Source organism: Oncorhynchus clarkii, chromosome 3 (genome assembly GCF_045791955.1).
Source record: "Oncorhynchus clarkii lewisi isolate Uvic-CL-2024 chromosome 3, UVic_Ocla_1.0, whole genome shotgun sequence".
NCBI lineage: Eukaryota > Metazoa > Chordata > Actinopteri > Salmoniformes > Salmonidae > Oncorhynchus > Oncorhynchus clarkii.
In genome coordinates this window covers 45551798-45565575 of record NC_092149.1, presented here as the reverse complement: position 1 = coordinate 45565575, position 13778 = coordinate 45551798, and the positions used below count along the sequence as shown (strand labels likewise).

At 42.3% G+C, this 13778-nt stretch overlaps 1 protein-coding gene across 1 annotated transcript in view; it reads right to left on the bottom strand.

The window, feature by feature from the left end:
- Positions 1–13778, bottom strand: part of LOC139385579 (dynein, axonemal, heavy chain 7) — a 229091-nt gene that overhangs the window by 86177 nt on the left and 129136 nt on the right. Inside the window, exons 44-49 of the mRNA XM_071130761.1 lie at positions 11110–11339; positions 10430–10760; positions 9592–9938; positions 9204–9384; positions 2676–2861; positions 1613–1776 (exon numbers count right to left, since the gene is read on the bottom strand). Coding sequence (XP_070986862.1) covers positions 1613–1776; positions 2676–2861; positions 9204–9384; positions 9592–9938; positions 10430–10760; positions 11110–11339 — 1439 coding nt within the window. The remainder of the gene's footprint in view (positions 1–1612; positions 1777–2675; positions 2862–9203; positions 9385–9591; positions 9939–10429; positions 10761–11109; positions 11340–13778) is intronic.

Below are 13778 nucleotides of genomic sequence, written 5' to 3'. Positions count from 1 at the left end.
GACATAACTGAAAAAGTGTGTGAAAGCAAGGAGGCCTACAAACCTGACTCAGTTACAGCAGCTCTGTCTGGAGGAATGGGCCAAAATTCACCCAACTTATTGTGGGAAGCTTGTGGAAGGCTACCCGAAACATTTGACCCAATTTAAACAATTTGAAGGGAATGCTACCAAATACTAATTGAGTGTATGTAAACTTCTGACCCACTGGGAACTTGATGAAAGATATAAAAGCTGAAATAAATAATTTCAGCTTTTTCAAAAGCAAGGTAAGAGAGGCTATGTAAAATGTCCAGGTTTCAAACAATGATATTGCTGGCTATGTAATTATTTCGGTTATGGAAATGTATAATATCAGAATATCGTTCCAATGTTGGGCAAATAGGCCTATTAGAATGCACATTTTACTCTCTCCAAGCCTGTCTGCGGTCCGCCGGCCAGGAATTGAGTTTTCGTGTGTCGGGAGTTGCTGTGGCATTTGCATTATCTGTAGGCTATGGCTAGCTACTATGGTATTCAAGAGAATATGGTTGTCTCCCTGACCTGCACCAAATGCACACTGTAAAACGTGCAAAGTATTTCTGCCTCACGCTGCAACACTGCTTGGCTTGGGGCTGTGCGTGCTCACATGTATTTTTTATTTTACCTTTATTTAACTAGGCAAGTCAGTTAAGAACAAATTCTTATTTTCAATGACGGCCTAGGAACAGTGGGTTAACTGCCTGTTCAGGGGCAGAACGACAGATTTGTACCTTGTCAGCTCAGGGGTTTGAACTTGTAACCTTCCGGTTACTAGTCCACCGCTCTAACCACTAGGCTACCCTAGCATGAAGAGCTGAAACGGAAGGCTACGGAACTGAGACTTTGTCCTTGTGTTCCTTAGCTATTTACATATTTTTGTTCACAAGCTAGGTTGTTTGTCAATGTTTGAGTTCCAACTGCTAGGGAAGAGAAACAATACTACGATACTACGATACTAGTCAGACTCTCAATCTCACAGGCACAAACATGACTGAAGTCGCATTACCACGGTAACCTCCCACCCTTAAAGGAGAGGGTGAAAATGTCTGTCTCATCTGTAATATTTTGGTTAAAAGACTCAGGTCACAAAAAAATGTAATGAAACAATAAACCACATTACATTTGACTAGTAATAGATTTATAGTTATAGAAACACGCAAAGCACGCTCATCCGTTTTTTTGTATTTTGTTGGTGTAATTTTAGTGCAAATCTTTGTTTGGGACGGTTCAAGTTAAGTTTGGGATGCTGAAATTGTACTTCGGGACGGTAGGGAAAAAAGTTAGTTGCGAGCCCCGAGTGTGGCTCTACCTAGGCAGTCAGCAGGAGAATTCCTATGGTTCTTGCATTAGGTAACAGAACATGGTGAGTGGGATTGAAACGTAACCTAAACGTAACCTAGTGGTTAAGAGCGTTGGGCCAGTAACTGAAAGGTTGCTGGTTCGAATCCCCAAGCCAACTAGGTAAAAAATCTGTCAATGTGCTATTGAGCAAGGCTGTTGGCATACAATGGCTGCCATGTATCACCAGAGGGGGTTGCTAAAAGTACTCTAAGTGGTGGCTGAGGTAATATGTTCGTTTAGGTTGTGGACTTACGAGATGATGATGCCATTGTCTACAGAAAAGCTGTCTGATGGCAGCCCGGCGATGGTCCAACTGCGGATCTTGACTGGCTCGCCCAGCGAGTTCATCAGGGACATATTGCTGGAGCACGGGATGTCTCTGCTCTTACACAGCTCCATCCACTCCTCGGTCTGAGCCTGGAATGCACATACAAATAGACATGGGAGCACACCATCCCACGAGCATAGATCAAAAAGTAATAATTTCATATCTCCAGCTCATGAAAAAAAATGTTTTAATCACAAACATTTCCCACAATCGCAACAATGTTTTGATCAGTGTCATCTATTTTTCATGACGGCTCGTGTTTGTTGTTAAAAATACTTGCGTGAGAGGATGCGGGGGTAGCAATAATAACGTATTTTGAGGGAGACTCTTTAATGCTGTTCCTTTTGAGCATCATAGAAAAGCATACAAGTTAAATATTGAAACTATCTGGCGTCCTCTCGTCTTTGTCACATCAAAGCTCTTAGTGTTGACTGAGGCCAACTGCATCAAAACACACACAGGCAAACATGCACATAGACATAAACACTCTCTCAAGTGCTCACTGACATGCAAACTGATTCTATGTCCCTGTATGTACCTTTTTTAATTCGTACAGTATCTACCTGTGCTGTATACTGTATTTCTTTATGTCCCCTATGTGGCAGCATGTTCATATACGCACCTTTATATCCATTTATGTCTGAGTTTTTACCTGTATGTCACTATAACTCTATGTCCAAGTACGACCTGTTGCACATTGGCACCGGGGATCCAATATCACCCTTTACATCATTGTATTTCATTGTTGGAGTCAATTCTATTTAATATCCTGGCAGTTTAAAAGAACATGGAATTTCTCTCCAGGAATTATTTTCAATTCCTGTATTGACTGGATAATGTCATGAAAGAGGATATCCTTTGTATGTCTCTACCTTGTATTTACCTATTTTAACCAGTATGTATATTCTGAGCCTGTATATTTGTGTGTGTACCTACATTATGGACCAGTCTTTCATGATGCTTCTGTGTACCACCACTGTGTACCTACCTGTCTATAGCTGGAGGTGAATGCCCCCAGGTAGGCTACGATGGCTGACGAAATGAGGATGTCCCCTGTCAGGTTGGTGTAGAGGTCCCCAAGGTTAAAGGCTGTCTCGCTCCAGCGAGTCTTCTCGCCACCCAGCCCACCAATCAGCTGCTCAGCTCTCTCCAGCTTCTTGCTGCACAATTTCACCTAGAGGTCGAGAAGGGAAGGACAGGGCTGAGGATTTGTAACATTACCCGTCCGTGTCGCGTTCAGTAGTCACTAAATGGGAAAACGTTTTGAAATAGTTTGGGTAGAACCTTCACTGTTTCAAAACGGCTCGTTTCATCTGTACTGAACATGAACATGGCCCTGTTTAAAGCAGAGGCTACTACACCATAAAAATGCAATTATCATCTTGTTTTGAATGAATGATTGAAGGCAGGCTTTACCAACAATTTACTTAATAAGGACACTCAACAATGACACTTAGTATCATTCCAAACATTTGTTCATAGGAGTTACTTTTGGAAGTGATTTGAAAAATAACAGTTCAATCTTAAATAGAACAGATATTATTGTCGATTGATGGCTATTTAATTCTCCCGTTTTAGCTTAGTATGGTTACTTTTCATGTTGAGAAAGTTTAAATGAAAATAGATACAACTATATTAGAGTACTTGCATCTACTCTGATCGCCTGGGATAGCCCCTATATGATTGTTGGTCTTTTGGTGTTCAAGAGGTACCTTTCCCCAAATCTGTGCCTAGACACAATCCTGTCTCGGAGCTCTAATTCCTTTGACCTCATGGCTTGGTTTCTGCTCTGACATGCACTGTTAACTGTGGGACCTTATATAGACAGGTGTGTGTGCACCTTTCCAAATCATGTCCAGTCAATTGAATTTACCACAGGTGGACTCCAACCAAGATGTAATAACATTTGAAGGATGATCAATGGAAACAGGATGCACTTGAGCTACATTTAGAGACTCATAGCAAAGGGTCTAAATACTTATGTAATTACTTTAAATACAAAAAATATAAACCGTTTTTTCGCTTTGTCATTATGGGGAATTGTGTAGATGGATGAGGAATTGCTTTAATTGAATCCATATTGAAATAAGGATGTAAGCAACAAAATGTGGAAAAAGCCAAGGGATCTGAATACTTTCCAAATGCACTGTATAAGCTCTTAAGCAAATGTTAAAATCGGGATAGATTATTGCCAAAAATTCTGCCAATAAGTCGAGCTACCACAAATCGTGTAAAGCAAGTGCCAACAGGAAGAGAGCTATAGAACTCATTTGAAAATGACACTTTAAAACAATTCAGTGGCCTCCTGAGTGACACAGCAGTCTAATGCACTGCATCGCAGGTTTCACTACAGACCCGGGTTCGATTCCAGGCTGTGTCGCAGCCGCCTACGACCAGGAGACCCATGAGGCAGCGCACTACTGGCCTAGCATCGTCCGGGTTAAGCAAGGGCTTGGCTGGCCCGGGATGTCCTTCTCCCGCCGTGCTCTAGCGACTCCATGTGGCGGGCCAGGCGCATGCATGCTGACTTCGGTCGCCAGCTGTATGGTGTTTCCTCCGACACACTGGTGTGGCTGGCTTCCGGGTTAAGCGAGCAGTGTGTAAACTACCAAAATATTATATAGATATATACAGTACCAGTCAAAAGTTTGGATACGGGCCTGCCGAGTGGCGTGGTGGTCTAAGGCACTGCATCGCAGTGCTAGCTGTGCCACTAGAGATTCTGGGTTCGAGTCCAGGCTCTGTCGAGGCCGGCCTGACAGGGAGACCCATGGGGCGGCGCTCACAATTGGCCAAGCATCGTCTGGGTTAGGGGAGGGTTTGGCCGGCAGTGATGTCCTTGTCCCATCGCGCACTAGCGACTCCTGTGGCGGGCTGAGCGTAGTGCACACTGACAACATCGCCATGTGTACGGTGTTTCCTCCGACACAGTGGTACGGTTGGCTTCCGGGTTAAGTAGGCATTGTGTCAAGAAGCAGTGAGGCTTGGTTAGGTTGTGTTTCAGAGGAGGCACGGGTCTTGACGATCGCCTCTCCTGAGTCCGTACGGGAGTTGCTTTGAGGAGACAAGACTGTTGTTCCAATTGGATACCACAAAATTGTGGAGGAAAAAGTGTAAAAAAATATTACAAGTTTGGATACACCTACTTCTTTTTACTATTTTCTACATTGTACATGTGGAATCATGTAGCAACCCAAAAAAGTGTTAAACAAAACAAAATATATTTTAGATTCTTCAAAGTAGCCACCCTTTGCATTGATGACAGCTTTGCACACTCTTGGCATTCTCCAACCAGCTTCAACTGGAATGGTTTCAAAAAAGTATTGAACGAGTTCCCACATATGCTGAGCACTTGTTGGCTGTTTTTCCTTCACACTGCGGTCCAACTCATCCCAAACCATCATATTTGGGTTGAGGTTGGGTGATTGAGGAAGCCAGGTCATCTGTTGCAGCACTCCATCGCTCTTCTTCTTGGTCAAATAGCCCCTACACAGCCCTGAGGTGTGTTGGGTCATTGTCCTTTTGAAAAACAAATGATAGTCCCACTAGGCACAAACCAGATGGGATGGCGTATCACCGACAGTGTCACCAGCAAAGCATCATCACACCACCTACTCCATGCTTCACGGTGGGAAGAGATCATACATTCACCTATTCTGCGTATCACAAAGACACGGTGGTTGGAACCAAAAATCTTAAATTTGGACTCAGCAGACCAAAGGACAGATTTCCACCGGTCTAATATCCATTTCTCATGTTTCTTGACCCAAGCAAGTGTCTTCTTCTCATTGGTGTCCTTTAGTAGTGTTTTTTGTTGTTGCAACAATTTGACCATGAAGGCCTGATTCATGCAGTCTCCTCTGAATGGTTGATGTTGAGATATGTGTTACTTGAACTTTGTGAAGCATTTATTTGGGCTGCAATTTCTAAGGCTGGTAACTCTAATGAACGTATCCTCTGCAGCAGAGGTAACTCTGGTTCTTCCTTTCCTTTGGCGGTCCTCATGAGAGCCAGTTTCATCATTGCGCTTGATGGTTTTTGCAACTGAACTTGAACAAACTTTCAAAAGTTCTTGAAATGTTCTGCATTGACTGGCCTTCATGGCTTAAAGTAATGATGGACTGTTGTTTCTCTTTGCTTATTTGAGCTGTTCTTGCCAAAAAATGGACTTGGTATTTTACCAAATATGCCCATCTTCTTTACAGGGCTATCTCCAAGGTGACTCAAATTAAATCAAATAAAATCTTATTGGTCACATACACATGGTTAGCAGATGTTATTGCGAATGTACTGAAATGCTTGTGCTTCTAGTTGTGACCGTGCAGTAATATCTAACAAGTAATCTAACAAAATGAGGTGCCTACCTCAAGGGTGGCTATTATAAAACATATTTTTATTTGTTTAACACTTTTTTGGTTATTTCACTGTAGATGTAGAATGTCCAATGTAAAAAATTGTAAAAATAAAGAAAAACCCTGGAATGACTGAGCTAGGTTTGTAGGCCTCCTTGCTCGCACATGCTTTTTCAGTTCTGCCCACAAACGTTCTATAGGATTGAGGTCAGGGCTTTGTGATGGCCACTCCAAAACCTTGACTTTGTTGTCCTTAAGCCATTTTGCAACAACTTTGGAAATATGCTTGGGGTCTTTGTCTATTTGGAAGACCCATTTTAAACTTCCAGACTGATGCCTTGAGATGTTGCTTTAATATATCCACATCATTTTCTTTACTCATGATGGCATTTATTTTGTGAAGTGCACCAGTCCCTCCTGCAGCAAAGCACCCCCACAACATGATGCTGCCACCCCCGTGCTTCATGGTTGGGATGGTGTTCTTCGGCTTGCAAGCCTCCCCCATTTTCCTCCAAATATAACGATGGTCATTATGGCCAAACAGTTCTATTTTTGTTTTATTAGACCAGAGGACATTTCTCCAAAAAGTATGATCTTTGTCCCCATGTGCAGTTGCAAACCGTAGTCTGGCTATTTTATGGCGGGTTTGGAGCAGTGGCTGAGCGGCCTTTCGGGTTATGTTGATATAGGACTTGTTTTACAGTGGATATATCATTTTTGTACCCGTTTCCTCCAGCATCTTCACAAGGTCCTATGCTGTTTTTCTGGGATTGATTTGCACTTTTCACACTAAAGTACGTTAATCTCTAGGAGACAGAACGCGTCTCCTTCCTGAGCAGAATGACAGCTGTGTGGTCCCATGGTGTATATACAGTGCCTTGCGAAAGTATTCGGCCCCCTTGAACTTTGCGACCTTTTGCCACATTTCAGGCTTCAAACATAAAGATCTAAAACTGTATTTTTTTGTGAAGAATCAACAACAAGTGGGACACAATCATGAAGTGGAACGACATTTATTGGATATTTCAACATTTTTTAACAAATCAAAAACTGAAAAATTGGGCGTGCAAAATTATTCAGCCCCTTTACTTTCAGTGCAGCAAACTCTCTCCAGAAGTTCAGTGAGGATCTCTGAATGATCCAATGTTGACCTGAATGACTAATGATGATAAATACAATCCACCTGTGTGTAATCAAGTCTCCGTATAAATGCACCTGCACTGTGATAGTCTCAGAGGTCCGTTAAAAGAGCAGAGAGCATCATGAAGAACAAGGAACACACCAGGCAGGTCCGAGATACTGTTGTGAAGAAGTTTAAAGCCGGATTTGGATACAAAAAGATTTCCCAAGCTTTAAACATCCCAAGGAGAACTGTGCAAGCGATAATATTGAAATGGAAGGATTATCAGACCACTACAAATCTACCAAGACCTGGCCGTCCCTCTAAACTTTCAGCTCATACAAGGAGAAGACTGATCAGAGATGCAGCCAAGAGGCCCATGATCACTCTGGATGAACTGCAGAGATCTACAGCTGAGGTGGGAGACTCTGTCCATAGGACAACAATCAGTCGTATATTGCACAAATCTGGCCTTTATGGAGAGTGGCAAGAAAGCCATTTCTTAAAGATATCCATAAAAAGTGTCGTTTAAAGTTTGCCACAAGCCACCTGGCAGACACACCAAACATGTGGAAGAAGGTGCTCTGGTCAGATGAAACCAAAATTGAACTTTTTGGCAACAATGCAAAACGTTATGTTTGGCGTAAAAGCAACACAGCTGAACACACCATCCCCACTGTCAAACATGGTGGTGGCAGCATCATGATTTGGGCCTGCTTTTCTTCAGCAGGGACAGGGAAGATGGTTAAAATTGATGGGAAGATGGATGGAGCCAAATACAGGACCATTCTGGAAGAAAACCTGATGGAGTCTGCAAAAGACCTGAGACTGGGACGGAGATTTGTCTTCCAACAAGACAATGATCCAAAACATAAAGCAAAATCTACAATGGAATGGTTCAAAAATAAACATATCCAGGTGTTAGAATGGCCAAGTCAAAGTCCAGACCTGAATCCAATCGAGAATCTGTGGAAAGAACTGAAAACTGCTGTTCACAAATGCTCTCCATCCAACCTCACTGAGCTCGAGCTGTTTTGCAAGGAGGAATGGGAAAAAATTTCAGTCTCTCGATGTGCAAAACTGATAGAGACATACCCCAAGCGACTTACAGCTGTAATCACAGCAAAAGGTGGCGCTACAAAGTATTAACTTAAGGGGGCTGAATAATGTTGCACACCCAAATTTTCCGTTTTTGATTTGTTAAAAAAGTTTGAAATATCCAATAAATGTCGTTCCACTTCATGATTGTGTCCCACTTGTTATTGATTCTTCACAAAAAAATACAGTTTTATATCTTTATGTTTGAAGCCTGAAATGTGGCAAAAGGGGGCCGAATACTTTCGCAAGGCACTGTACTTGCGTACTATTGTTTGCACAGATGAACGTGGTACCTTCAGGTGTTTGGAAATTGCTCGCAAAGATGAACCAGACTTGCGGAGGTCTACAATTTTTTTTCTGAGGTCTTGGCTGATTTCTTTAGATTTTCCCATGATATCAAGCAAAGAGGCACTGAGTTTGAAGGTAGGCCTTGAAATACATCCACAGGTACTTCTCCAATTGACTCAAATTATGTCAATAAGCCTATGAGAAGCTTCTAAAGCCATGACATCATTTTCTGGAATTTTCCAAGCTGTTTAAAGGCACAGTCAACTTAGTGTCTGACCCACTGGAATTGTGAAATAGTGAATTATAAGTGAAATAATCTGTCTGTAAGCAATTGTTGGAAAAATGACTTGTGTCATACACAAAGTAGATGTCCTAACCGACTTGCCAAAACTATAGTTTGTTTACAAGAAATTTGTGGAGTGGTTGAAAACCGAGTTTTAATGACTCCAACCTAAGTGTATGTAAACCTCCGACTTCAACTATATATTCCATTAGATTAATGGATGTAATACTACAACAAATACTGCTACATTTAGATTGTGGTCTTAAACCATTATGTACATATTTGAAAGAAAGTGGATAGCTGCTAACCAGAGCTGGCTGGTGTATTGAAGGAGATGATGGTTCGTCTCCGTAATTTGCGCCTAACCCCACTGACCTGATTCTCTAGTTCAGCCTTCTTGTTCTTGTTGGCCTCCAGTGTCTGCTGCAGCTTTGCCAGTTTGTCCTGGACCTCTTTGAGGGCAGCCTGTTTTTTACGCAGGCTCTCCATGGCCACCTTCAGCTCCCCCTCGGCCTGAGCTAGCTTCTCCTTCTTAGGGGCCACCACTTTGGCCACTCTGAGCGAGAGGAGGAGAGAATATATAGGTTGGGGTTCCATTCAGGAAATGTAACTTAACATTTTCTAATAATAACCACCAAGGCTTATTTCAATTTACTTCAATAAAACAACTCAGTATCCTTGTGAGATTCAAGAATAGACTATAGTGTACTGTACTATTCAATGTGATCACAATTCTTCTTACACAGCTCTACACGTTACTCACTTGTCGTAGGATTCCATGGCGCGCACCCACTTGCACAGCCCCTCGGCGGCCGTGGAGGCGGTACGGATCTTCTCTGGGACAAAGTCTGGGTTGGTGATGTACTGTTTGCGGATAATGGCGATGAGGTGGGGTGGGATGTTTTCCTTGTCATACTCGTGAAGGCTCTGAAGAAACTTCATGTCTCCAAGGAGCTTCTTGGCCGGGCCCCAGAAGTCCTCCACCTTCTTGCCGGAGCCCGAGGGGTCAGGGATGCGGTCCGGCTTCAGGCCCTTCAAGATGCAGATGGCCTCCATCACCAGCTTGACCGCCGGTGGAGGGCTCTTCATGGACTTGACCACTGTGATGTCCTAGACAAAGGGGCAAACAATCACAGTCACCTAGGGCTGAAATTTGTTTGTGCATGTGCACATTTTTGGGTGCTTTTAATGTTTATGAGAGATTTAGGCTATGCACATGATTCTCAGGTTAGGATTTGGTCCATTCAGCATCATCTTTATATAAAGTTATACATTGACTTAGCTGCATCCCAGATCTCTATATGCTTTAGCAAACTCTTCTGACTGGCTTGACAACGAATGAATACAACAGAGATAAATTGGCTGAACCACAAACTTATCTGGAGACAGGCTATCATTGATTGGGCCTAACATTTATATACAAAGAAGAAGAAATATACTGAATATAGTTAAATGGCAATTGGAAAAATATCCTGCATTATTTTGGAAGGGGGGTGGGCAAAGGCTGAATTCTGAGAGGGATTGGGATAAAGCAGAAGACAAGTCTATTGGAGATTGCTTTACATTGACTTTATAGTCCAATCTCCCAATCGTTTTCAAACCTGGTTGGTTAGTGTGTCCAGAGCGGACAAGGCTGACTCCAGGATGGGCATGGCGATGGCCAGGTCGGCGTCGCACTCGTCCTTGATGGCCTTGGCCGCCATGGCCTGTTCGTTGGCCACCGCCTCATCCACCTTCACCACCTTCTCCGTCTTGGCAACCTCCACCGACTCGTGCTCAATCACCACCATCATCTCATCCACCTCCTTGCTGGCCACACGCAGCTGCGGCTGCAAGGCCTCCAGTTCCACCTGCATGGTGGCTACCTGGGCGGCTGCAGACTCCAATTTCTCCAAGCCCACTTCATAGCGGCGCTTCAGCTTCATTACTTCTCTGTGGATGCAGAGAGTGTTGGGTGTTTCAGCTTAATAATGTTAGTTTAATGGGTAGTAATATATTCATAACCACTGGCATAATATCAACATTTCTTGCATCTATATTAAAAATTACTAACATTGACTCAGATCTGTTTAGTGCTCTCTTACCAACAACCACAGGTGTTGGCTACACAACCCAAATAGATCAGGGACCAGGCTATAAATGAATGTAAAAGCCACATATTTGGGGGGAAAAGATGTCGACTGTTTCTCAATCCAAAGGCAGCTGCCTGTTGGCTACCTGCCTCAAAGGGAAGCGTCCTTGTGGATTGAGAAACAGCCTTCTTGTTTTGACTGTTTCTTACGCTCTCTTCTTCTCCAACAGGGCCTTGAAGGTGGAGATGAGCTCCAGGTAGGAGGTGGGCGTGACATAGTTATGGCGCTGCAGCTCGGACAGGAAACAGGCCGACAGCTCGATGGTGGATGTGTGGAAGCTCTTGCACATGTTAATGCAGCCCATCCGTGACTCGTCTGTCATTTCGATGTCCTCCAGGAACCGTGAGGCCACCGCCTGCAGCGCGTCCTCCGGCCAGCTCTGGGAGGAGAGAGGAGAGGGTATAGGGTGAAGTTGCCCCTAGAGAAGCTGATATTGCATTAGTTTTGCAAGGTTAGGATTGGGGAGGGGAAGCTGATCCTAGATCAGAGTAAATGAAAAGCCTGACTGAGTTCCATAATTATATACAGTACCAGTCAAGAGTTTGGACACACCTACTCAATCCAGGATTTTTCTTTATTTTTTACATTGTAAAATAATAGTGAAGACAACAAAACTATGAAATAGCACATATGGAATCATGTAGTAAGCAAAAAAAGTGTTAAACAAATCAAAATAACTATGTTTAATTGTTACCCAATTAAAATAATCATGTAACAATTAACTCATTAGTAATTTGGGTACCACGGAAGAAAATGTTTAACGAGTTACCAACTCCCAAATTAAACTCTGTAAGATAAGTTATATATCGATAACAGTCACTTATTAATCATTACCTCATATCAGTCTCAATCTGAACAGTCGTAATGTCACGGTTTTCTAGGTGTGAAGGAGAGTCGGACCAAAATGCGGCGTGGTAAGTGTCCATGGTAAATCTTTAATCAAGAAAGTACTGAACACTGAAAACTATACAAAACCAGTAAACAAAATAACAACCGTGAAGCTAATGCGAGCTGCGCTGAAACAAGCCATCAACATAGACAATCACCCACCAACAAACAGTGCAACCCAGGTTACCTAAGTATGATTCTCAATCAGAGACAACTAATGACACCTGCCTCTGATTGAGAACCATACTAGGCCGAAACATAGAAATAGACAAACTAGACATGTAACATAGAATGCCCACCCAGCTCACACCCTGACCAACCGAAACATACAAAGCAAACTATGGTCAGGGTGTGACACGTAACCCTCTTGGATCTGCAAGAACCACAACCTTTGCTAATCATTCAGTACCACACAAATTGATTTAATTATTTATCTACTAGGTCTTTATTTAATAAGTAACTAAATAATAACAGAGTATACACATACACACTTACATGAGACAAAAGTCTCCAGTGGACTGACAAGCTATGACGGCTTATTACACAGAGACAGAGAAGGGGATGGGGAAAATAGAGACATTTCTCGTGGATATATTCTAGGACTGTCTTCACATTAATCATATAAACCCAGCAAAAAAAGAAACGTCCCTTTTTCAGGACCCTGTCTTTCAAAGATAGTAAAAATCTAAATAACTTCACAGATGTTCATTGTAAAGGCTTTAAACACTGTTTCCCATGCTTGTTCAATGAACCATAAACAATTAAAAACATCCTAAAGATTGATTCTATACTTAATTTGAATATGTTTCTACGGACTGTATTATGACTTTTCGTCAGAACTTTTGCCTGGACCTGCTCGCGCGTCGTGAGTTTAGATTGTGTACTGAACGCGCAAACCAAAAGGAGTTATTTGGACATAAATGATGGACTTTATGGAACAAATCAAACATTTAGTGTGGAACTGGGATTCCTGGGAGTGCATTCTGATGAAGATCAAAGGTAAGTGAATATTTATAATGCTATTTCTGATTTATGTTGACTCCAACATGGCGGATATCTTTTGGTGATGTGTTGGTCTCTGAGCGCCGTACTCAGATTATTGCATTTTTTTTTTTTATCTGACACAGCGGTTGCATTAAGGAGAAGTATATCTTTAAATCTGTGAATAACACTTGTATCTTTTATCAATGTTTATTATGAGTATTTCTATAAATATATGTGGCTCTGTGCAAATTCACGAGATGTTTTGGAGGCAAAGCCAAATGTAAACTGAGGTTTTTGGATATAAATATGAATTTGATCGAACAAAATATACATGTATTGTGTAACATGTTGTCATCTGATGAAGAATATCAAAGATTAGTGATTAAGTTTCTCTCTATTTCTGCTTTTTGTGACTCCTCTCATTGGTTGGAAAATCACTGTATGCTTTCTGTGACTAGTTGCTGACCTAATCTAATGTTCTGCTTTCGCCAAAAAGTTGTTTTATTTGTAAAATTGGACACTGTGGTTGGATTAAGGATAATTGTATCTTTAAAATGGTGTCTAATACTTGTTTGTTTGAGAAATTTGAATTATGAGATTTCTGTTGAGTGAATTTGGCGCCCTGCAATTTCATTGGCTGTTGGCGAGGGGTTCCGCTAGCAGAACGAGGTGTTGGCAATTAAGGTCAAATTTATGAAACCATAGGACACGAAACAGGCCTTTCTACTGACTCTGAAAAACACCAAAAGAAAGATGCCCAGGGTCCCTGCTCATCTGTGTGAACGTGCCTTAGGAATGCTGCAAGGAGGCATGAGGACTGCAGATGTGGCCAGGGAAATAAATTGCAATGTCCGTACTGTGAGATGCCTAATACAGCGCTACAGGGAGACAGGACGGACAGCTGATCGTCCTCCAAGTGGCAGACCACGTGTGAACACCGGCACAG